General features: G+C 40.3%; 1 protein-coding gene across 2 annotated transcripts in view; it reads right to left on the bottom strand.

Annotated features, from left to right (window-relative positions):
* Positions 1-785: 785 nt before the first annotated feature.
* Positions 786-26958, bottom strand: part of HSD11B1 (hydroxysteroid 11-beta dehydrogenase 1) — a 44949-nt gene continuing 18776 nt past the window's right edge. For both annotated transcript variants that reach the window (XM_079939606.1, XM_079939607.1), the window contains 2 exons: positions 2966-3109; positions 786-1364 (listed from right to left, as the gene is read on the bottom strand). In XM_079939606.1, coding sequence (XP_079795732.1) covers positions 1147-1364; positions 2966-3109 — 362 coding nt within the window. In that variant the 3' untranslated portion in view covers positions 786-1146. The remainder of the gene's footprint in view (positions 1365-2965; positions 3110-26958) is intronic.

The following is a 26958-nucleotide window of genomic DNA, read 5'->3' as shown; positions in this document are numbered from 1 at the left end:
TGGTATCCTTTAACTGAATGTCATAGCTCCTGTCATGTGGCACTCTGCAAACACTTCTTTCTATCTGGGCTTTTATAACAGTTCTCACCTCTTTTCCCAATGGTGGGCCTAGGGTTGGAAATAGCTGCAACTAACCCTGAGATGCTACATTACCTCTGTGATTTCCCTATAACCTTGCCCACACTTTTGTAAAAAATCTCCTTTTCATTAGCCTCTACTAAAATTATCCAGTTTGCCACTCTTACCTGTTGGGGGACCTGGCCAATATAGGGCTTTGTTGAGTTGTTAATGTTTTGTTTCCTCTTTGGTTGTAGTCACGTGATGCCTGGCAAGTGTTTGATAGATATTTGTTGAATGAATGAATGACTAAATGTGTGAGTTGAATGAATGAATGACTAAATGTGTGAGTGACAGGATTTGAACTCCAACCCCTCCTCTACAGACTTCTAATATACTACTGAGCTTTCACATGTAGAGTACAGTTGCTTGATGCACTCTGAGTACAATAAACAAGTGCAGGTGCTGTGGCTCCAGTTTCCAGGAACCTCCACTTCTTTGGATTTGCCCTGGTTGTTCAGACCCAGATGTCCTCCTTCCCAGAGGAGCAGTATGAAATAATATAAAGAGTATCTGAAATATACAAAATGGTAAAGACACGATGTTCACTAAATGAAGAGTAGGATGATTTCTTCCACTCAAAAAAAGATAAGAGGTTCATATCACAAAATAAGAAATGTACACTGAAAAGTTTCACATGTATAGGTCATGGTTTTAATGGAGCCGTACTGAATAAACTGAAGTTACAGCCATGAGGTATGAATTTATAAAGTTTATGTGACCTTTATTATAACTGATATTGACTAAGCATTATAACATTATTACATATGAGATAAATTTGATATAACTATCTTGTAATTATATCTATTGTTACTATCAGGTTCACAATTGCTGGTTCATGACATTCGTACACTTTCTACTGCATAAGTGTTAGAGGAGCTTCTTTAAATTTTGAGATGTGATATGTGACTTGCAACCCCCTGGGAACACTCATATCTCTCTGGGGAGATACCTTCAGGATGGAGCTCATGTAAATATCAGGCAGAATTGTTCCAAGCCCCCTTATCATGCCTAGCCCTAAGGAAGTACCTAGTTGTTTATAAATATTTCCATATTATAATTTCGTAAGGAGAGAAATTCCATGATCTTCCTCCCTGGATTTCCCAGCAGGAAAGGAGTCAAGACCGAACTGTCATAATATACTTCCTTTTGGCGCAGAGCTCCCCCTTTGATAATCTCCAGGGCACATTCTTCCTTTGGAGATGCTTCTGCATTGTATATCCCAGCAGTTCCTGTCATGGCTGTTTCTGTAGAACGACAAGAGAAGAGTGGGGTTATCTAAGACTAGCAGAGTCTACACGATAGAAGGCCTGCAGACACCAACAGCTTAGCTTTTAGGGGCTGTTGGCCAGTGCTTGCTCGGCAAGGTCCACGGGCCCTGGCAGGAATACGTGGAGAAGACTGGGTATGTTTAGGGCCTATTGGGCAAAGAGAGGCTTAGTGTTCATATGGACCTCGTCTAACTGGATGAAGATTTGTGGAGGCAGCTGGAGGTTACTTGTTGGGAGATTTGAATCATACTCCTCTCGGGTGTTTTGGCTGGAGTGAGGGAGTAATATGGGGGAGCAGAATGAGGATAGAGGTCATATGATGGGAAGTGTCAGTGGGCAAAACCAGAGTGAGGTATGATAACGACTACTGATTTGTAAAAGGAAATGACGGGAGAGAATCCAGACCTTTGCTCCCTTGTCAACACCAATCACTTTCACTTAGAAGGAAACTCTTGTTACCTGCTCTCTTCCTCCAGGTATTCGTGTCCTTCTTGCCCAGCTTCTGTCTCTCTCTCCATCCTTGTTTCATTGTGTTTCCTTGTCTCTCTCTCGTTCTGTAACTACTACTCAATTTACTCAATTACTCTTAAATAAAGTTTTCTTTTAAAAAAAATTTTAATTTTTATTTATTTATTTGGCTACGCAGCATGTGGGATCTTAGTTCCCCAGCCAGGGACAGAAACCATGCCCCCTGCAGTGGAAGTGCGGAGTCTTAACCACTGGACCACAGGGAAGTCCCTTAAATAAAGAGTTTTCTTATCATACTTGCCACATGTTTTAGATAAACTTGCATTTGGACTTAAAGAAAAGTTGTAAAAATTGTGCAAAGTTTTTCCTTATATCCTTCAATCACAACAACATAACCATTGTACAATTATCAACAATAGATATGATAGAATTGGAACAACCTTACTAATTAAACTGCAGGCTTTATTTTTTCACTAATATCCTTTATATAGTCCAGGATCTTATCCAGGATTTCACTTAGTAGTAATTTCTTCTTATTTTCCCTCTTATCTCTGACAGTTCCTTAGTCTTTCCTTGTCTCTCATGGCCTTGATGCTGTTGAAGAGTACTGTTCAACTGATTTGTGTAATGCCCCTCAATTTGGGTTTGTCCACTGTTCTTATAATTAGAATGAAGTTATGAATTTTGGGTAAGAATACCCCCAAAATGATACTGTGTCCTTCTCAGTGCATCATATCAAAGGGTTCATGATATCTATGTCTTATTACTGGTGTATTATTAAGGAAAACAAACTCACATTTGATAAGTCTCACATAGGAAAGTAATGGCCATTGAGTTTTCATGAGGACATAAGGTGTTTAGAATAGGGTCATATGATGAGTGTGGTGTCACTCAGCTCACTTGGTGGTCAGAATGGAAAGAAGGGTCAAAGAGCAGTCAGAGGCTCCACTAATGACAGTGGAGCCCCTTCATTAAAGGGAGAATAGCGCTGTCACTGGTTTTCAGTGCATGACACATGACGATATCAGGGAGTTCAGCACCCTCTTTACCCACAATGGTAAGAAAGGCAATCCATCTACAGGCCATTTATTCCAATCTCTTGACCTTACCTGTGTCTATGAGGCCAAGGATACAGAGGGTGATCGACACATTGACATTGGTCACTGCATATTCCACCCTGATAGAGGAGAAGAACCCATCCAGAGCAAACTTGCTTGCAGAATAGGCAGCAATAAGTGGATTAGCTGTTTTCCCTAAATGATATAGAGATGGGTTAACACGGGGACCTATTTCAACTCTGACAGAGCTGATCTGTGTTTTATCAGTAGCAGGCTTTGTAACCCCTGTGAAGTCCTTTTACCCTTTGACTCTTAGTTTTTCTCTACTCCCCAAAGAGATTATTATGCTGTGTTGAATTTCTGAAAGAGAAAAAACATTAAGGTACCAGAGAAACTCCCCTTGATGAGACTGGGATGCAGTGTGGAGTGGGCTGCAGGAAAGCCTTCATTGAAGAGGGATTAGTTAGATTTTTAGTAAAGATAGTAAATATGTGGATTATGAAAGACCCATGTAATTCCACAGCTGCTAACTTTTCCACCTCTGACCCAAGAGCGCTGGAAGGGTTTGGCAAGGGCTGTCTACACAGAAACCTATCACTGATCTACTTTCTATGCAAGGGGAATGAAAACTCCTGTCTTTGTTTTCTACTCCATATCACTTTTCTTACTTTCATCAGCCTGGTTAATTCTCACTCAGTTTTTTGGAGGATATGTGGACATATGCCTGATAGCATAACCTATTCGTTATACCCTTTCCAAGATGAGAGAGTAGTGGTGTCCTGAGACCTTAGACTCTTTGCTCAGCATTATTATAACAGCTACTTTAAAATCCTTGTCTGCTAATTCTAAAATCTGGGTCATTTGAGGACTGATACCCATTGATTGCCTTTCCCTCCTGAGTATGGGTCACATATTCCTATTCTTGTATGTGCAGTAATTTTTCATTGTATCCTTGATATTGTAAGAGTCTCTGGATTCTATCATATTCCTCCAAAGAGTATTCATTTTTATTTTTTAGTTTTTGGTAGGCAGTTAACTTGGCTGAAACTCTGTGTCTCTTGCAGTAAGTACCAGATGAAATCTCTGTTTAATATTTGAATCTTAACTGGGCTTCTTGGTATCTACACTGCCCTGTGAGTATTTCAGGGGACAAATAGAGATTAGAGAAGGGTTTACAGACAGAATTTGGTGCTCTTGCACTGTGGCTCTTTCCTTTCTGGGCTGTCTCCCTTCACTTTCCAGCTGCTACAGAAACCCCAAACTCTTCCTTCTGCTTTTACAAGGTAGTAAGATGGCAGATTTCAATCCTAAAAATGACACCGATTGGGGTCTGCCCTTGAGCACGAGCTACAAAATTGGGAAACTCATCTAGTGTCATTTCCCTCTTTCAAGTGCCAACAACTCTCCAGTTTCTTCTTTTGATTCTTCTCTTCAGTGCTTTCAATGGTTGTTTTCTGTATTTTGTCTAAGTTTGTTATCTGGAGAAGGTTGGTCTATTAGGTATTACCCTGCCATTATTGGAATTGGAACCTCTGTGAGTTTTTAAAATATAATGATGTTTCCAATTCCAATTCCATTCTTCCAATGAAGGAAGAATGATTTATTCAGTAAAGATGCTGGGAAAGTTGGTTAACTAATTGGAACAAATTGTTAGCTCTTTGTTTTATGTCATATATCAGAAAATGATACATGGAAAATTATGGCAGGTGGTATTGTCTACCCAATATCCATTTCCCTTTCTTTAATAAAAGAATCTAATTTTGTTCAGGATAGCAATGTATTCAGATAAAAATATTTACTTCTTCAAGATTCCCTTGCTCTTTTGGGTAGTCATGTGATCTAAATCTGGCCAATGAGAAATCTAGTAGTTGGGGTCTCCAGGAAAGATATTGATTACCTGATAAACTAGACGGATTCAGGTGACATGCAGCTTTTACATTTTGCCCTTTCTCTTTTTTTCTAAGTAGACTACAGATGTGATGCCTAAAATTGCAGTAGTCATTTATGAACTTGAGGAAAAGCTGTATATTAATTATATAATTAAGGATTATAGAACAAAAATGCGGGATGAGCTTAGATTCTTGAAGATATAGTAAGTCCATCAAACCAGCCCTGAACTTATTACCTGAGAAAAGGAAATCCTATTTAGTGTTAAGCCATTTTAAGTGGAGTTTTTGTTACATGTGGAGCAGAATGAATCTCCTGACTGATGAAAACATTCAATCATAGAAAGATAATATAGGCAAACACTTACCAGATTCTCGTTTATGAAAAATCATTCTAACATAAAAGTAAAAAAACATGTAAAGGCAAAGAATATTTTATTAAACACAATGTAAAATTTCTATATGCCAAAACGGTAACTATACTAATTTCACTATAAAGATAAAGGGTAAATGATAAACTAGAAAATAATTTTCAACATATTAGTCAGACAAAAGCTTAATATCATCAATCTTTAGTATATAAAGAACTCTTAAAAATTCAAAAAATACAAACAAATCTCTGTAGGGAAACACTCCATCCTCAATCCTCAATCATGAGTTTTGGCTTGAGATAACTCTACAGTCAAGTTCCAGGAATGGGTGTGTAACACAGGATGGCCAATCAGAGTTTCTGATACCACTGGGTTACTGACTAGTCTAAGGCTGGACCAAAGACCCAAGCAGGGCATCAAGATACATTGTTGTTGCTTAACAAGAAATCAGTTCCCTTTTCTTCCTCTGTATCAGAACCCCAACTGAATTCATGTTTCCACCTGTTGCAGAGACTGCAGTATTCTCTCCAAATATCTTCTGCCCCTCTTCCTTGGCAGTAGAATCCCGGATTTGTAGCTGGGCTCCGTTATCTGGAATAAAGTCCACACTTCTCAGCTTCTTTCAGCCAGATGGTGCCAAATGACTAAGTACCATCCAATAAGTTGTACACAAAAGTGTGTCACGTGATTTCTGGGATATGTCCTTAAAGGAAGAAATCAGTCTCTCCCTTCTCAATCCTTCCTCCTTCTTGGTTCCTGAAGGTTGACCCCAGAACTATCATGGACCTTGAAGTAGAAGCCATATGTTGAGAATGGCAGAGCATTTAGAGAAAAGGAAGGAACCTGGGTGACCATGGAGCTGCCATCCTAGCCCTATACTGCTTACCTCCAGACTTGATTTGCCTTTTAACTTATTACATCCACTGTTACTTTAGGTTTTCTGTGTCAGAGAGCTGCACCTAATCCGTGTTGGGAGTCTCCCTCACTTTTATGTAGCCCATGTGCCAAAGGAAAGCTGATACCACCTCTAACTCTAGGGGTGGCTTGTATGATTTATTTAATACCATCCTCCTTGCCCATGATTGTTACTGGAATGGGCATGGGGCCCAGTTTGGACCAATGAGACTTGAGCGGAATCTTGTTGGAGTGTCTGGGAAAGTGCTTCTCCTTGTGGGAGAGTTTCTTAAAGTAGAAATCCTGTTTCTCTTCTGCTGGACATTTCCGTGTATGGATATGAGGGCTGAAATTGCTACATCTATCTCACTGTCAGCCTGAGGATGAAGCCACACATGGAGGAGAGCAGAGCCAAGAGAGTCACGGGGACCCTGAGCTTGAGCCAAGTCAGTTGCCTGCCCTGCATCTGGACTTCCACTTATGTCAATAATTTTCCTGTTGTTTAAGTCAAAAATAGATCCAAATTGTTTATAAGAATAGCACAATTGTCAAAACTATGAGTTCTCGAGTTAGATGACCTGGGTGTGAAATCCCAAGTATGCCATTTCTTAGCTGTAATATGTGGATAATAATATTACTAAGCTGAAGTAATCCATGTAGTAGACTTAGGACAAACTGACACTTAGTAAATGCTATTATTAGTAGTATTAGTATTTCAAATTGGTGAGAAAAGCATGAGCTGTTCCAAAAATCACGTTGGAACAAATAGCTAGCTATTTGGAGAAAAGAAAAATGCCATTCTAATAAATAAATTCAAATTATATTAGAGAATATATGTGGAAAATAAGATAATAAAATATGTGTGAATATATAACCTCAAGGTAAAAGATATTCTTTTTGTGGTACGCGGGCCTCTCAGTGCTGTGGCCTCTCCCGTTGCGGAGCACAGGCTCCGGACGCGCAGGCTCAACGGCCATGGCTCGCAGGCCCAGTCGCTTCGCGGCACGTGGGATCCCCCGGACTGGATCCGGGGCACGGACCCGCGTCCCCTGCATCGGCCTCTCTCAACCACTGCGCCACCAGGGAAGCCCCTGTTTTGTATTCTTGATTACGACCTAGGTAACGATCAAAATAATAAAAAGGATTCTAAGTTGTTTTGCAGGAGAAAAGGGACAGATTTTTTTTTATTGTTGTTTTTCCTGAGAGGAAGGTGAGAAAAGAGAGAAAGGGAAAGAGGAAGAAAGGAGAGGGGTACGGAAGGAGCCATGGCAGAAGAGTTTTTGAAAAATTCATCAGATAGCTGTATGGTTTCAAAAAACGTTTTAAATGGTGAAGAGAAATACTGAATTGACATAGAGATGGCCAACAGGCACATGAAAAAATGCTCAACATTGCTAATCATTAGAGAAATGCAAATCAAAACTACAATGAGGCATCACCTCACACTGGTCAGAATGGCCATCATTAAAAAGTCTACAAATAATAAATGCTGGAGAGGGTGTGGAGGAAAGGGAACCCTCCTACCCTATTGGTGGAAATGTAAATTGGTACAGCCACTATGGAGAACAGTATGGAGGTTCCATAAAAACTAAAAATAGAGCTACCATGTGATCCTGCAATCCCACTCCTGGGCATATATCCAGAAAAAACTCTAATTTGAAAAGATACACACATGCCAATGTTCATTGCAGCACTATTTACAATAGCCAAGACATGGAATCACCTTAAATGTCCATCGAGAGATGAATGGATAAAGATGTGGTACGTGTGTGTGTGTGTGTGTATATAAAATGAAATATATATACATATAATGAAATGTTACTCAGCTATAAAAAGAATGAAATAATGTGATTTGCAACAACACGCATGGACCTTGAGATTATCATACTAAGTGAAGTAAGTCAGACAAAGATAAATATCATATGATATTGCCTATATGTGGAATCTAAAAAAAAAAATTCAGATGAACTAATTTACAAAGCAGAAATAGACACACAGACATAGAAAACTTATGGTTACCAAAGGGGAAATGTGGGGAGGGATAAATTAGGAGTTTGGGATTAACATATACACACTACTATATATAAAATAGATAACCAACAAGGACCTACTATAATACAGGGAACAATACTCGCTATTTTGTAATAACTTATAATGGAAAAGAATCCGAAAAAGAATAGGTATATTATGTATAATTGAATCACTTTGCTGTACACCTGAAACTAACACACACACACACACACACACACACACACACACACACACAAAATACTGAACTATTAGACAAGGGTCAAGATTGAACAGACTACTGAAAGTTTTTCATCTTTATTATGAAAATTATGCATGAGGTACACTTTAACCTACCTACCTATGGGCACTGTCAGTTTTTCAGCTGAAGGCTGCAGCTGTCATTGACATTCATTATAACCATATTTCATTTCTTAAATTTTGTGACCTGCCACTGATCTGCAAACCTTTAAACCAGTAGTTCTCATATTTAATTCCCGTAAGCACCATGCGTCAAGAACATGCAGTTTTGAGCCCACCTCTTCCTCAGAGTCTTCTAGTTGGTGTTTTGGGGTAGAGGCTGTGCTGAAGGGTTCAGTAGGAAAGAGGGTCATAAACCATATCTAGGGTAGTTTTAAAGGTGGATATGGGAGCAGGAAAGGTATGGCGACATAAGCTTATTGAACTTGATCTAGGAACTTACAGGAGAAATGGAGGGGGAAGGTCTTTGGAAGGGGCTGAAGTGTCTCACAATGATAAGTGGATGAGCCGTCAGTAAATTATGAGTTGTTGGATCTCTTTAAAGCTCATACTAGTATGATCAGGGAAAACATCTGTCCCAAATCTAAAGTGGATATTCAGGTGAAGAAACATATTGGACTAACCAGGAAACTTCACCTGCAGGAGGTAAGTTCTGAGCTCTGCTTTGATGAAAGAAAGTGCAGGAAGGGCCAGGCTGGTGGGGGAATGGTTTGTACAAAGACTAGGGGTGGGAATGAGTTAGTTACAATGAAAAGCCAAAGGAACAAGAAAAATAGCAACAAAGTTTATTATATTTTCTCCTCTGTAGAAGTAAAGGCTTGTAAGCACTTATCCAAAGCCCTTAGGGCCTGATGTGTTATGGAATTATTTTTGGAATTTAGTAGATGGTGTGAGGCTTACACAGTGTATTCCATAACACTCCCAGTAGGGCCTGGGGAGGCATCCTGTAAGCAAACACATTATTATTTCTGCACTAAGATATTTGAAAGTTCACACAGAGATAAAGGCTTTAAGTAGCCTCACTTTAGTTCAAGTGAAATTAATTACAGTAAATCCCTTACATACAAACGAGTTCTGTTCTGAGAGCGCGTTCCTAAGTCCACTTTGTTCGTAAGTCCAGCAAAATTAGCCTATGTACCCAACTAACACAATCGGCTATATAGTACTGTACTGTAATAGGTTTATAATACTTTTCACACAAATAATACATAAAAAGCAAACAAACACAAAAAAACAACGAAAACATTTTTAATCTTATAGTACAGTACCTTGAAAGGTACAGTAGTACAATACAACAGCTGGCATACAAGGGCTGGCATCGAGTGAACAGGCAAGAAGAGTTACTGACTGGAGGAGGGAGAGGAGGTGGGAGGTGGTAGAGCTGAAGGATCGTCAGCGATAGGAGACGGGCGGCGAGCTGCCATTTCACTCACGCCTGACATTGATGGCACAGGTTCTGGCTCCTTGGTGGATTCAGTTCTATCTACCTTCTTGAAAAAACGATCCAGTGATGTCTGGGTAGTAGCTCTTTTTTTTTCTCGTCATAGATGACACGGTGGCACTGGATTGCATTCTGAATGGCTGCTGCAACCTTCATGTACCGTTCTACATTCGGGTCCTGTGCCTCAAAAACTAACAGTGCCTCCTCAGATAAAGAAAATCCCCTTGCCATTTCCTGCGTCGTGAATCTCTTTGGTTCTTCAGTTACTTCTCCCTCTTGTCTCTCTTTGTCCTTTTTCTGGACCTTCAATACCATCAGGTCCTCATTAGTAAGCTCCTCATGTGGCACATAAACAGTACTGTACAGTAAAGTACACAAAAGCACAACCACTTGTAGAGGATGCACGTACGTAACAATGTACACCAGACACGTGAACTAACTTACATGCCTGGACATTCGAATGCATGTTCGCATCTTTGAAAGTTTGCAACTTGAAGGTTCGTATGTAGGGGATTTACTTGCATATAGAATTAATTTAAAAATCCTTGGTTTTCAGAGTGTTTTTTTTTTTCTTTTACCCCACACAGCTTTTTGGATTTTTGGAAATTGCAGATAAAGGATTGTAAACCAGTCTAGGCTCGCTAAAGGAAAGCTGAAACATATCAAAAAATAGAAAAAAGAGGAAAGAGGAAAAAACCTCCTAGGTTCTCACGATTCCAAACAATCTTGGTGCATTTCGTTAAAGTCTTGTTTTCTCTTCACAGCACTATTAATCATCTCCCCACATAATGCTAATTAGCTTGTGTGAGGAAACCTTTGCATTCTGCTCTAGGTGAGATACATTTTGAAGTTTCAGAGAGCTGAAAAGGGCAAAAGCCCTCTAAAAACACAAACTTTTATTTTTCAGAAAGGATCTTTGAGCTAAGGGGCCCTGGTCAAAATGGAATAAATAATATGTAACCGGATGTTAAAATACGACTTTTCCTGCTCTAATTTCAGCTGAGGTTCAAAGACTGAGAACATAGTAAATGGCGAAAGCCTCCGTATTCTGAAGGGAGGTTCCAGACTACCTGTGCACCTTATGTAGGATGTGGCAACACAAACAAACCCCCCCCCCAAAACCCTAAACATAAAATCTAGTTTGCAACACGTAAACCCTTAACCATCCCAAGGGAATAAAAAGGACTGAAGGTGAAGAGGTTGGAAAGGACAGGCGTTAGGGAGAGGAAAAGAACAGTGTCTCAATGAGCTTCCAAGAAGAAGGAGTTAATCCTTGTGAGAGGAGCTTCAAGGGCACCTCGTGGAGAACTTGTCCCCAGGAATTTGAGGGCCACTAAGGGCTGGGGTTTGACCCAACCTGAGAGGCGCTGGTTACGGGCAAGGCCACTGCAGAGCTAGTGCAAATTGTGTCGTACGTAAGGGAACTCTCCCTGTGGGGGGCCTGAATTCCAGCCCACACTCTGCTTGCCAACCTGCGGGTCTTGTCCCAGGGCTCATCCTTTCTCCCCTAGAGTCATTTCCAGTCCTGCCCAAAAGGACAGCCCTATGTGATAAGTGTATTCGCCTGTACTCCCACTGTATTCTCAGAGTCTGAGGGAAATAACGTAAGCAAGTGCTGCCCAGCTCAAAGGAAGAACTCTCAATATCCCAGCAAGGACCTCCAGAGAACCCATGAAAGCACCCAGTGGAAGAGTCAGGTGTGGTCATCCTCCCAGTCCAGAGAACATGAGCTTTCAACATGCACTGTGTCCAGAGGAGACTGATGCTGTAATAGCTGGGTACCAGCCAAGGAAGATCTTTCCTACCCTGAACTTTTCTTCCCTGCATCCTCCCTTTCCTTTTATAGAAGAAGCTAGAGGGAGCCTGATGAGTAGGGAGATGCGGAACAGGAGGAAAAGTTGAACACATGTCTCTTTCCTATCCCAGGTCTCCTATGACAACAGGTTCAAGCTTGATGAGGGGAGAAGCTTTACTTAAATTACAAATGAATGGACATTTTAATTACTGAAGTGAGACCTTTCCTGAGACTGGAAGCAGCTGGAGGATCTTTTATTATCCTAGAGTGTTGCCATCTGCCCTCAATCACAGCCAGGTTCAGAGAAGAACTCACCCATAGAACAGGTCTGAAGGAAAGAATAAATTTGTTTTCTGATTGCACCTTACGAGATCCACCGTTCAACCATTGCTCATAAAAAATATGCCAGAATATGAACCTAATTAAATCAAATGAATAACTGAATGAATGAATAAATAAAACAAACAAATAAATAAACTGTTCTAATATGCATGACTCAGTCATGAAAGTGAAGGGATTAGAAGCCTGAGTGCTTTTGGTCAGGATTAAGTTTTGGTTTACGTCGGGAGAATGGAGCCTGCAGTGAGTTTTATCTTCCGGGAAGTTTTAGACCACAAAGAACCAAAGCTATGGTGACCGTATTTCCTGAAGCAAAATATGGGACATGGAATCTGACAAATAAGAGTGCAGACTTGGTGATAAATGGGACAGACTGCAATTAGCTCTGTCCCAGAAACGCAGGGACTTAGCCACTGTAGAAACAGCAAGAGCCAGAGAGCTGGCAGATCAGCTGCGCGCTGGAGCTTGTTAGCTGAGCAGAAGAGGTCGAAAGCAGGCCTCGGTGCTTTTGTTCATCCACTCCACACCCTCCATCCCCAACTGCTTTGCTGAGATTTTGAAATGATTTCCATTTCAAAGGCAGATTTTAAACTACTTTAATTGAGAACTCGGAAGAAAGTGCACAGGATTGAAAAGCTTCATTCCTGCATGCCCTTAGACTTTCAGAGTGACCCCAGGAAAATGTGCCACATCCTCTGTTGAGCAAGCCCCAGCTTGAGGTTCATCATGCCTCAAAGCCTGGGTCCTGCCCATTTTTTCTAGCTCTTCCTAGAATATTTTTTCTCAGCTAGGACCCTCATGGTCTAAACTCTTTAGTTGTTTGGGTTGAGTTGGGTGCTAAAGATAAATCCATCTCTTTACTCCAAGCTTTGGTAACCTGAGGTGTCGTCATAGGTATTGAGACAACCCACCGTTATCCAATAATAATTGAAATAATGGGAATGGATGGGATTGTCCAGGGAGAGTATGTCGGGTGAAAAGAGACACAAGGGCTTACAATGGAAAGAATCCTGAGGAAACCAACAAGACAGAACTGAGACAGGCAGTCAGAGCAGCTAGAGGAAACCCAGGGAAGGATTTTGGCTGAAGACAAGAGAGTGTATGGTGTAGAATCAGCACAAAATCCTGCAGAGATGAGATAAAACCTATAAAATTTCACAAGGCAACTTTGGCAAGAGCATATCTGTGCAGGTACAGGACCTGGGAAATGTAGCTCCTCCTTAGATCCTTAGCACATCTCCCAAGGCAAGAATAAAAGAATAGATTTTAAGAACCCCCATAGTTGAAAGGTGGACCCAAACCAGTTCCACCAGCATCACCACCTCTCCCACATGCAGCCTAAATAGTTGTACTTGGAGAGAGGAGAGTTGTCAGTGTCCTATGTGTTCATCCACCAGAGGTCAGTTCATCCACTAAGGGTCAGGTTCATCCACCAAGGGTCAGGGGAGGCATTTGCATTGCCTTCATCTTAATCAGCATGAGAGGGACATCAAGAGGATTTTTTGGAGACCTTTACAAGTATCCTGGATACTTGGGGATTGGTATTTGACACACACCTGGAAGTCTAAAGGCAAGAGGCAGGGCTGGAACTGCTCTAGCTTGAGAGTGGATCTGAGTGCATTGTGGGATCAAATATATCCACACACAGCAGGCTTCCCAGAGACCTGGGAAGGGTGAAGGGGGACTGGCTTGGTGTCACCTACTCAGGGATGGTGGGTGGACTGGGTCAAGAAGGCTGGATTTATTGAAGCCCTGGAGCTGAGGAGGACACTTAAAGGAGTGAGCTAGAGGAACCACTGTTCAGGCCAAGGGGGTCTCCTGCAGGGGATCTCTGAGGAACCCACAATAAAGCCCCACAGAATCCACCCTCACTTCCCCCAAGTCAATAGAGCCCTAAGGTGGGGATTTTTTTTTCTTTTGAAATAATTTCAGATCTATGGAGGAGTTGCAAGAATAGTACAAATGACCCACCCCTCTTCCTGAACTATTTGAGAGTAATTGCTATAATTTAGGTAGTTGCTGACCTGATACCCCATCACTCCTGGATATGTTAGCATGCATTTCCTACATGTAGGGACATTCTCCTACATAACCATCCAAACGAAGAAAGTAATTTATTAGTTTCTTAGAACTGCTGTAATACATTACAATAAGCTGGATGACTTAAGACAACAGAAATGTATTTTCTCACGGTTCTGAAGACCAGAAGTCTGAAATCAAGGTGTTGGTAAGGCTGCACTCTTTCCAAAGGCTCTAGGGGAGGGAGAATCTTCCTTTGCCTCTTCCAGCTTCTAATGGCTGTCAGCATTCCTTACAGCTGCAAACTCTGCCTCTATCTTCACGTGGACCTCTCCTTGTTTCCTTCTGTCCTTGTCTTCTCTTCTGTCTCTTACAAGGACACTTGTCATTGGTTTTAGGGTCCACCCAGATAATCTTGGATGATATATTGCAAGATCCTTAACTTAATCACACCTGAAAAGGCCTTTTTTTTCCCAAATAAGGTCATCTACACAAGTTCAGGGAGTTTGGATGTAGACATATCTTCTGAAGGCCACCATTCAACCTACTCCATCAACATTGATGTATCCATTTCATCTAGTCCAAAGATCCCATTCAAGTTTGTCACATGTCCCAATGATATTCTTTATAGCAAAGAATTCAATCAAGGATCACATGTTGCGTATAGTTGTCATGACTCTTTAGCTTCCTTCAAGCTGGAACATTCTCTAGTCTTTCCTTGACTTTCATGAGTTTGACACTGTCAAAGAGTATGCCAGTCATTTTGTACTGGAGTTGGTTTATCCTGGATCATGAGAGCTGGTTGTGCAATTTTCATGAGTTTTGCAAGCAAGTTGATCTTGATATGGCTATCAAGAGATTATTTACACCATGGAAATGCTACCAAGCAGAGTTCTTAATGTTCCCCTTCTGAAGAGCTAGTTGGTAAACATTTACCAGCTCACTGCAGATGAATGTCCCTCAGTTTGGATTTCTCTGTTTCCTATGATCTGATTCAGGCATATATTTTTGGCAGAATCATACAAATAATTATCTTCTTTTCACACTGTATCCCATAAAATTATACACGATTTCGATTTATTCCATTACTGGCGATGTTAAGTAACTTTGATCATTTGATTCAGGTGGTGCCTGTCCGGTCTCTCCACTGTAAAATTACTCTTTTTTTCTTCTGTAATCAATAAGTATTTTGTAGGATGATATTTTTTTTGTTTTTTAAAAAAATATTTTAACCATTTTTAATTCTACAGTTCAGTGGCATTAAGTACATTCACATTGTTGGGCAACTATCACCACTTTTTATCTTCAGAACTCTTTTCGTCTTGCAAAATGGAAACTCTGTACCTATTAAACAATAACTCCCCACTCCCCCGTCCTCTGAGTCTCTGGCAACCACCATTTTACTTTCTCTCTATGGCCTTGACTACTCTCGGTACTCATAAGTTTAATCATGCAGTATTTGTCTTTTTGTGACTGAGTTACTTCACTTAGAGTAATGTTCTCAGGGTTTATCCATGTTGTAGCATATATCAAAATTTCCTTTCTTTTTAAGACTGAATTGTATATATGTACCACAATTCAAGTTGCTTATCTATTATCTGTTGATGGACAATTGGGTTGCTTCCATGTTTTAGCTATTGTGAATAATGCTGCCATGAATGTGAGGGTACAAATATCTCTTTAAGACTCTGCTTTCCAAACATATTGATTCACTGTGTTGTACACCTGAAACTAATATAACATTGTAAAGCAACTATACTTCAACTTAAAAAAAGAAGGAAAAAAAGAAGAAAAGACTCTGCTTTCAATTCTTTTGAGTATATACCCAGGAGTGGAATTTCTGGATCATATGGCAATTCTATTTTTAATTTTTGGAGGAACCTCCATCTATTTTCCACAGCAGCTGCAACATTCTACATTCCCACCAACAACAGTGCACAAGAGTTCCAATTTCTTCACATCCTTGTCAACAGTTGTTATTTTTTGTTTGTTTTTGATATAGGCCATCCTAACAGTTGTGAGGTGATATCTTCTTGTGGTTTCAATTTGCATTTCTCTGATAATTAGTGATGTTGAGCATTTTTCATATACCTGTTGTCCATTTGTATGTCTTCTCTGGAGAAGTGCCTATTCAAGTCCTTTGCCCATTTTTCAATCAGGTTGTTGGGTAGGGTGGTACTTTGAGACTATGTAAATACTATGTTTCTTATTAAACTTTTACCCACTAGGTTTAGCATCGATTTATGCTTCCTGGATAAATTATTACTATGATAGTTGCCAAATGGTGATTTTACTAATTTCATTATTCCATCTATATTTATCACTTGGCTTTTTATTGTATGGGAAAACCTTCTTCTCTCCCCATTTATTTATTCATGTATTTATTTATATGATTTTGAATTCTTATTGTATGTAAAGGTTTATAATCTGTTATTATCTTTACTATTTATTTGAATGTCCAAGTGGTCCCAGATTTGGCTAGTGGGAGCCCATGAGAAGTTTCTGTGTTCTAGTAATGTGTCCCTATTTTTCTTTGAGCAGTTCTTTACTTACAGACACAACGAGATTTTCGGGTTCATCTTTCTGGCCATTGTCCTGGAATCAACCTTTTCTCCAGAAAGTCTTGGTTTCTTTTAGTGGAGAATGATATTTAGAAACTAAGATCTGGGTGCTAAGTGTGCTCCCAGGGCCTCTCAGATGACAGAGGTAGGGAATATATGCACTCATATATAGACACATATATCTATATTTCCATATCTATCCATGTATATTAAAAACTATTGATTCATACCAACACCTCCAATTCCAATTCAACATCACTGGATTCATTCTAATTTTCTTATTTTCATATTTATAACTCCAAAAGTGAGAGCCTAGCTTCTGTTATCCTCAATAGATACTACTTATTTGATTAGTGATCCTGTATGTGTGTATTCTTCAGTGGCTTCTGTGCCCTCTACGTGGATGCCCTCTCCAGTGTATCTGGGCTCTGACACCCCCATGCCAGGCTACACAGATGCCCTCTTCACTCCACATTGGCCTGCTCCATTGCAGCCCCCTTGCACATATCCTCTTTGCCTTTCTTAGTTCTGACACCCCGTGCCAGATTATCCAAAGGCTATGCAAGCAACTCAGACATGTCTACCATTGCCTACCTTGCTTCTAGCCTCACTCTGCCTTCTCTCAGCATGGCTTTGCTGATTAGACCTGAGTCAATGTCTGTACCTCTCTAGGCTGGTCTTCATAAATAATTTGGGGGGTTGACTTATAAAATTCAGCTGAGCCAGTTAGACACCCCTTCTTTGGGGGGAAGTTTAGAGTTGGAAAATCGAGAGACCAAGAATGTTGGCAATGGGGTTGAAGTCAAGAGTGCACTGAGAACTGTCATGCTGAGAAAGGACTGTAACAGCCAGATTGAACTCTGTCTCAAATGAAGCAGAGCTTAATAGGGAGAGAAGGAAGAGGAGCAGATGTGCTGAGGGAAGCTGGTATGACCTGACCATGCTACCTCTGGGATATCCCAGCTGCAGTTCCCCCAAGGCCAGTTGTCTCCCTAGGGATGGACTAAGACAGATGTGTGCCCAGTGTGGGCCAGTAATTTGGCAGCCCTTCAAATAATACTCTTTAAATATTGTTCACATTTAATTATTTAGTGAGTACAGGGAAAGACTAATTTTCTAATGCTATAAGTAAAGGATTTATTATATACACTTATTACATGGAAGTTCCTGAACCAGACAACTTCATGGAAAAACGTTAAATAATTTAAAACCCATGTAATCAACTCAACTCTGCCATACGTTAATCGGAATTTGATTTCAGGCACATGTCCATTGCCTATTTTCAGCATTGGTAGCTTTGCTTGTAGGTGCATAGACACATTGAAAAAAATCCTACAACAAATGTTTTTGTGCATACATCTATGACTGGATTGATGATTATTCCTTGACAGATCCTTAACATTATATTTGCTGGGTGAAGTTGGAACCGAGCAGAACCCTGCAGACTCCACACTACCCCAAGTACAAGAGCCCCTCTATGTCCCCTGCCTCTTGTTTGTAGGAAACCTGAAGTCTCCCAGGTCTCCTACAGTCACAAAAGAGCGGGCTCGAGAAGTCAAAGATTAGGACAATAGAGTCACAGACTCAGTGTCTCATGCACACTCCTGAGCTGTTTTTCAGATACTATAACTGCTGCCAGAGGACATGACATAAGCTGCTCCATCTTGATCAGTACTAAGTATATGACTAATGCAATTCCAAGAACTGGCCTCAAGAGAATGAGATTAACATTATTGCTCATAATGATCTATATCTTTGTGGTCATCAAAATAATTATAGCTTGCTCTGCCTGTATATGTAAGTGGGCAATTAAACTTGTCAGCAAAGAGATGCTACAGACCCATGCTGATATCTTCAACTCTGAAAATACGGCACCCTATGCGAGCATGAAGAAGTTACGGAAGATGGACCTTTGCTCCTAATCCCATAGAAATGGAATGATGCTGGACAGTGGGGAACTGAAAGCAGCTCTTTTGCCTCTTTCCTGTTTGCCCATTTCTGTTCCCGTCTAACCTTGAAAGAACCTAATTATAAGAATGAGATCACTAGACAATTTAAACTAACTTCTGACTTATGTGTTCCTGAATGCACACCACGCCTTGCCTAAGCTGTTGATTCTTTTCCTAGATGAAAAGAATTAAGAATGGAGAATTAAGTGGTTAAAGAGTGACTAGCTCTCTCCCCCCAATAACCCTCTTAGCAATCCTGCAGGCAGAACACAAGGGCAAGATAACATCTGAAGAGTCAGCCAGCCTGCACGAACGCAATGGAGAATGATGCAGAACCCAACTTCCTGCCTCGATGATTCACTGGGATTCTTCCCCCGCTTTTTCCCTTTAAAAACTGTCATGGCTGAGCAGATTCTTTGGAGTTGGTCTCCGGACATGAGTCCACCTTCTCCTTAGATTGCTGGCTTTTCTGATTAAAGTGACTTTCCTTTCTACTGACACTTGCTTCTTGAATTATTGGCTTTTGAGTGGCGAGCAGCCGAACCTGAGTTCAGTAACAAAATCATGGGAACACTTGAGGCTACATATTGAATATAGAATATTCATATTCTACATATAGAATGCATATGGCTAGATTGCTTTAGGTAAGATGAAAAATGAAGGACTAGACTTTTAAAAATCAATAGTGAAATCAGTTAAAATGAATAAAAGAACTATACCCTTTCCCATCATCTCACACCTATTTTGTGGAGTTAACAAAGTTTGCAACAATTTACAATGTTGTAGGCAAACAAAAGACCAAAACAAACAAGAAAAAACAATACCTCCACCCGCTCCATGGTATTTAATAGTTTGAATTTTGTGTTTTAGTACTTTCAGTCATTTCAATTTATTTGTTTACTTGTGAGATGGAGTACAATCTCTGTCGTCCTGAAGTCAGTCATCCTGAGAGGTGAAATATTTTGCTTTTGGTTACCATACAGAACCTCATCCCTTACTTTTCTTTTTCTTTTTTTTTTTGCGGTACGCGGGCCTCTCACTGTTGTGGCCTCTCCCATTGCGGAGCACAGGCTCCGGACGCACAGGCTCAGTGGCCGTGGCTCATGGGCCCAGCTGCTCCGCGGCATGTGGGATCTTCCCGGACCGGGGCACAAACCCACGTCCCCTGCATCGGCAGGCGGACTCTCAACCACTGCGCCACCAGGGAAGCCCCCTTACTTTTCTTTAACAAAGTTATTCTAACAAAATTCATACCAAGCTTGTTGTACAATAAGCAGTTCCAAAGTGTATAAAATGAAAGGTAAAAGGCCCTTTCTTTAGACACAGTTGAGCTAATACGATATATACTGTTCTCTAAATTATTTTTCCTTGAATTTATGATTTTTATAGTCAGTATGCATAAAAATTTATGTAGTATTTCACCACCATTTAGAAATCTGTCCCTAGTGGTGGATATGTAGGTTGTTTTTAGTTTTTTTATGACCATGAACAATTCAGTGGCAATCAGTTTGCACTGGAATGTGGACTCCAAGGTGACAGGGGCTTGCCTTGTCACAGGGCTGGCATCTGGAACTGTGCCTGGCTCAGAGTGGACCCTCCATTCACATCTTTTGAATAAATGAATGAACGTATTTGGGGAACATTTGTGCAAGTTTATCTGTAGAATACATTTCTCAGGTGTAAAGTGGTGTTCTCTCTCTCCAGCCTGTCCTCATTTTTTTTTTAAAGATTTTTAAAAATTTTAGATGGTTTTACTTTTTAATGTTTATTATTATTATTATTTTTTTTTGGCTGTGCTGTGCAGCATGTGGGATCTTAGTTCCCCAGCCAGGGATCGAACCCACACCCCCTGCAGTGGAAGCGCGGAGTCTTAACCACTGGACCGCCGGGGAAATCCCCTGTCCTCATTTTGAAGTAGCTTAAGTGGATTTCTCCTCATTGAAATCAATGCTTATTTCAAGAGGAATCCTCCTTGGGTCAAGCTCAACCATCTAAAGCTATATAGTCACACCATGTCAAATTCACTTTTCACTTTATTAACTTTAAATTTAGCTGTGTCTCAACAATATACCTTTGTCAAAGTTTGCAACAAGAAGCTGCATATGACATTGATTTGCTATACATATTGTTAGAAAAGTTTTGCTAACATCTCAATGGGCAAGGACATAGAAAAACAACTCACAGAATAGAAAATATAAATAACCTATAAACACATGAAAATTCATTCATTCATTAATTACCTGACTTTTATGAAATATCCACCACGTGCCAGGTGCTGTTGTAGGAAATAAGGAAATAAGTATAACCAAAAATAGAGTACTACTAAGACAAGAGACAGATGGGCCCCCAGGGCAAACGGTTTGAGTTTGTTCCTTGTGGACAAATACTCCGAGACGGGAATAACAGGGCAATTGAGAGAGGAGGCTGGCACCTGCCCAGAGAGAAGATGAGACCACATATTCCTCATTCTCGAAGTCAGAAGACCTCCCTGACTACATACGTGCAGAAAGGCTCCTTGGAGGTCAAAAAGGGAGTGATGCCAACTAATGCTCACTACCCATAGGCCTCTTCGGTAGAATCCATCTTGGCTAAGAGATGTGCGTGCACACATGGGAAATCCTGAGCTATACCAAATACGGACTTTGAACCAGGCAAATCAGAATGATTGGCCAAAGGAAATCTGGAAGGAATGCACCATAAAAGTGATTCAAACTGACACGAGGGCGTGACTCTGTCTCTGAGCCTGCCCGTGTGTCTATCCACACGTACTCTTTTTTCCTCTTAATAAATACTTTACTTGTTTCACTACTTTCTGTCTTTGTGGGAATTCTTTTTCTGCAAAGCTGTAGGGCTAGGGCCTTGTCACTGATCACGGGTCTAGTGGCTAGGAATCAGTGCTCTCACCGCTGAGATCCAACCTCAATCACTGGCCGGGAACCGAAACCCTGCTTCAAGCTGCTGCAGGACGAGGCCACCCGAGATCACTACTGCTCTCAAGGGGACAGAGACCTCACATTACATTTCATAAGTTAACAAAGAAATTCAAATTATAACCACTAAACACCTTTCTCCTTTACTTACAAAATTGTCAATGGCTGAAAACTTTGTTAACTCTGCAAAGCAGGTGTGAGATGAACACTCATATGTATACTCAGGGTGGGAATGGGACATGATGTTCATGTTCATTTAAACTGGATTTTATTTTTATATATTTAAAAAGTCAGGTCCTTTATTTTTCATTTTATATAAAGCGATTTGGAAATATGTACCAACAACCTTAGAATTGGTTCCATCATTTCACCCAATAAATCTAGTACTAAGAATTTATCAAGGAAATAATCATCAACCAGGCCACAGATGTACATGCAAGACACTTGTTTAGAATTTTTAAAATACATTGAGAGTAACTGAAACCAAGTCCCCCTTAAACTGAGTTAACAATCTTTCTATCCAAAACTTTATTCCCTTTCTTGTCCCACCCTTGTTCCCCTCAAGATTGAGAAGCATCAAAGAAAAGGGGGGACTGAAACCAAGCACGACCCTGAGGGGCATTCCTGGGGCCTTCCGTGCTCCCCATTTCTTGTTTATAGAAAAAAGGTTTTCACCTCCTAGGCCTTCCCCAAGTTCCAAAGTGCAGACTCAAGCCATTAATGATTAGGACAAGAGTCGTAGGACTCCTATTTCCTCCTGAAGGGATATAAGTAACAATCTGATGCATATCTTTGAGTTGTTCTGCAGGAACTAAGCCCCTCACTCCGGTGGAGGATGATGACTACATGCTGACCACAAGCTTGTGGACCCCAGACTGTTGGAACCAGAAGGCTGATGATTGAGATCTCAGAAACATCACCCTGTTACCTCACAATCAACTAATCAGAAGAAGGTCCTCAAGCTGATCCTATGAACCTCTCCCCAACACTGTCTTTAAAAACCCTTGTCTAAAAGCCAGTGAAGAACACGTTCCATCCCTGGTCGGGAAACTAAGATGTCGCATGCTGGCCAAAAAAAAAAAAAAAAAAAAGCCAACAAAGAGTTTGAGTCTTTTGAGCATGCACTGCCTATTCTCCTTGCATGGGTGACTTGCAGTAAATGCTGTACATTCCTTCACCACAACCTGGTGTCAGTAGATTGGCTTTGCTGTGAGACAGGTGAGCAGACCTGAGTTTGGTTCAGTAACATAACCTAAATATCTGGCAGTAGGAAAATAATTGTTCTGCACCTATATGTACCTGGAAGGAAATTCTCCAAAATATTGTCATGAATACGGATGATCTTTATTTTCAGCTTTGTGCTTCTCTTCATTTTTCCAATTTTCATAATGTGTGTGTATGTGTAGCTTTTATAATCACAGAAACATTTAAAAAAAGTTGTTGGGGCCTTGCTAGTTCCATTATTTTGTGCCTTCAACATTTATAATCTTTTATGAGAGGTTTATTTCAGAAATTATTGGCTTCCTGCAGGGCTTCCTTCTTTTGAATATAATCTTGTGTATATACTGATACTATTTTTTTTCTTTTTTTTCCTTTTTGTTAAGAAACTCAAGAGCCAAATTAGAAACTTAAGCACAGCTTCTATGTTGAGTTTAATTTTGGTGTTTTTATATTCTTCTTTTCTTAAGACCTAGTTTTTTATTTGGGTGTTTCCAAATAGAGTGTATTTGTTGTAAGCCTTTTGAAACTCCTTGGTGAGTGAACGTAAAGGCATGGATGATGGTAGAACCCTGCTATTTTTGTCAAGAACAGTACTTGAACAAAAATAATGGTCCAGCAGGGTTAAGGAGCCATGACTACTTAAGCTCTTCCCACCCACCCCTTTCAAGGGAGTAAATGGAGTAATGGTCACATGGATAGCATTACAGTGTTCTCAGCCTGCACTAAATTGTCACTGTCATCAGCAGGGAGTCTTCTCTTCCCCTTTAAAATCTCCAGTCACCCCTCCTGGGGGGACAGATACAACACTGAACTCCAATGTCGAGTGCATCAAGTTGTTTCAATCCTCCAGATTCTGCCTGAGCCCAGTCTCTTGAATTTAGGTAACAACGACTCCTGAAATTTTTATGTCCAGGCTGTTGATTCTTACTCTGAACTCCTTTTTTTTTTAATGCTTTAACATTTTTTATTAGATTTGTTTCTGATTGCATACTTAGTACAGACAACTTGGAAAATATTTTTAAGAAAGAAAAATTTGTATAATTCCATCACACAATATACATTTAACTCCAGTTGCCTTCCAGTTTTTCTATATACATAAATATTTTGTTTATAAAAGTATGCACACTGTTTTGTAGCATGATTTTTCTATTACAAATATTTTCCCATAGCAATGAGTGTTTTTATACAGCAATACATATAATAACATCCATTAATGAATGTACCAGAACATAGTAATCTCAATCCAAATCTATACGCACACCGGCCTCACCTCCCTGTGTTTCTCCCCACGCCCCTCCACGCAGTCCAAATCTGCAGCACTCCTCCATCACGTAAATACCTGTATCCACATGCATGCACTCCCACTTACCTTGGAAATTGCGGTCCCTGAACATTATTTCTGAGGTAATCAGGTTTAAGGGTAAAGATTCATCTTTCTTAGGAAAATTAGGACAATTGGGTGAGGGATAAACTACCCCATTCTACTATATTTCTTAGTCTCCTTTGCATCCTAGACCTTGGTTGCCACCCTCTCCCCCCCATTCAAGTTATATCCATACACTAAGCATTGATCTATCTCTTAGGAAAAAGTGTGTGCCAGAGGTGAAGGTGGGGCATGAGATTAACACCTGTACATTCTTGTCTTTATGCAGAGCAGCAGTTTGCATATTCCAAATCCTGTTAGTTGGTCTGTGTAGTTGAGAAATCTGTTTCTTTTTTCCTCTTTGTAATGTAGAATTCTTGAAATAGGTTTGGACTGCACAGCCAACCCTCAACCGACAAAGTTTAAGGTCCAACAAGTGACTTCATGTCTTGGTTTGAGTTTTCCCACAAAAGCATTGTCTTACAAGGTATTTGCCTCTGGCTAGTCAGCTTATAATGAGCCTGAAATACTACACATTTGTCTAAAAAATAGTATGAAACAGTGCTGGGAATGAGTAAACCAGGAAAGGAATAAATTTGAATAAGACTTAAACTTAAACTTTATATATATATATATATATATATATATATATATATATATATATATATATATATATATATATATATATATATATAAAGTTGATCTTTTTAAAAGAAGATTTACTTGGAGAAAAATGAATAGGTAACTGGAGACATTTAATGGAGCTTCCAAAGAGAGATCTGAGCATTCAGAGGTTATTGGCAAGGCTCTTTTACTCCTTTTGATGTGTTTTTCACTTTGAATATTTAAAGAAACCCAGTGTTTTATTATGTCTAGTTTCACTTCAAAATAGGCGTTGGATTTTTCTTGATACAGACGAATCACCATCCTTACACTTGTACCGGCCCAGTGTGGTTGGCATTTGTACTATAATTGCTGTTGCTAGTATTTGTATCACCAGTGAAGCCAGAAAAGAGAAATAGAGAGGAAGTAGGGTTTCCAAAGGTAACTTAGGAAAATGTAGTAGGTAAGAGGAAACGTTTAAAGGAAGCTGGTGAGGACTGAAAAAGTCTTCATAGAAGGTGAGGTTAAATGGATCCTTAGAGGAAAAAAGGTGGGGCTGTTGGTGGGGGTGACAGGTTTGTCCATGATCCCCCTGAGGGGGAGTAAAGAAGGGGCAGAGAAGCAGTGTTAGATGCTGGGTCCAGCTGTCATGTGTGTAACTACCATAGTTATGGGGTTCACAGAACCAGGGAATTCAAAAATGGAATGACTTTTCCTTTTCTAAAATTGAACCTAAGACAACCTTTTTGACTCAGGGCAAATAAACTTTTTCCAGATGTTTTCAAATGTTCTGTGCCCAATCCAGTGATTTTTCTCAGGCAAATTGGAGTGTTAATCTCTCTGTCTCAGTTTGTTTCACAAATACCATCTAGGTATTTTCTTCCCATTCTTTCTCCTGCCCCACTGTCTCCTGCATCAGTGGAAGGGGTTTTGCTTTCGTGATGGACCTGAATGTGAGAGAGATTGGGTCTGGGGTGTGTGTGTATGGTGTGAGGTACACATGTGGGGTGGCCTAGAGGGAATACTGCCTCTGGTCTTATATGCATGGGTGATATGGGGGAGACTGTTAATTGTCAACATCAGTGTCTTTTATAGAAATAGAACCCCTGATTTTCAGCTGGACACAAGTTCACCTTGAATAAAGTCCACAACTGCAATCAGCTGTAGCAGAAGTATATGACATTCAAGTTGTATTCTTCTTTCTCCATTTTCTCTAGCTAGAATTCTGACATGATAATGAGCCACCTTGGACATACAGGTGAGGATAACACCCAGGGATGGTGGTTTTGTGATAGAAGGTTCCTAGACGATTCCATGGGGCAGAACTCCCATTGCAGCTCTAAACTGCTTACCCCAGGCTGTTTCATGAGAGAAAAATTAATTTCTATTTGTTCAAGCCATTGTAAATTTAGGTTTTTGTGATAGTAGCTCAAAATATATCCAAACTAGCATGTGGAGGAAGGAGGGGAGACTAATCGATGCAACATATACATGGAAAGTTGAGCAGTAGCTGCCAGAAACAGTGTTGAGTGGTGGATGGATGTGGACTGTAAGGAAATTCCCAGAGGCAGCCATACTGTCTTTGATGATGCTAAAGAAATAGCTGAGGCTTTAAAGAACGTATTAAAAGTATGGGATTTCCATGTAACACAATACCTAGAAAGGCACTGGGGATACAAACAATTGCTGATTACTGCAATTCAATAAATCACTTAAGGCAGTCCCTGGAAAGAATTATTAAAAAGCCAACCCAACACTCTTTGGCTGACCTTAGGACCAATCTGCGGTTTAGCGTCCCATGTTTGTGGAATTCAGATTTTACGGAGGAAGGATTAAGGAACATATTTGCTGACTGTCTGAAAGAACATAGCTTATGTAAATCAACTATGCTTCAATTTTAAAAAAGAATATAGCCTAGAGCAGAGAAATTCTTCAGTTAGGGCGAGAAAGCAAAGTGTTTGTACTTTGCCAATTCACAGACATGCTTCAAAGCAAGCAGGCTGAACTTTTGGCTATACAAACAATAGACATGAAGGTTAGTAGTCCAGCTAGATTTCTACCTCCCAGAGTCCATAGAAATTACGAGGTGACATTTGGTAGGTGGAGAAGATGTGTGGAAGCAGAGGTTATCAGAATTTCATCACACCCTTGAACTTCTACAGTAACTCTGTTCCTTCTGAGGACATTTAGGCTGTAGTGTTGTAAGGCTAAAGTGGATATATTACTTATTCAACTGAGATCATTAAAGCCACCTACACCATGACTGATGCGAGGGTTTGGGCCAATGCCCTAGGATGGTTTGGGGATGTGCCCAGCACCCTCTCACTCAGTATGCATCCAGGAGCTCTCCCTTCCTTTCAGCCCAGAGAGAGGCTGTGTCTGGGGAGGGGCAGGGGAGTCTGTG

The sequence above is a fragment of the Stenella coeruleoalba genome, assembly GCF_951394435.1.
Source record: "Stenella coeruleoalba genome assembly, chromosome: 1".
NCBI classification, from domain to species: Eukaryota; Metazoa; Chordata; class Mammalia; order Artiodactyla; family Delphinidae; genus Stenella; species Stenella coeruleoalba.
The sequence above is the reverse complement of the archived record's forward strand: the minus strand, read 5'-3'. Positions and strand labels throughout refer to the sequence as shown.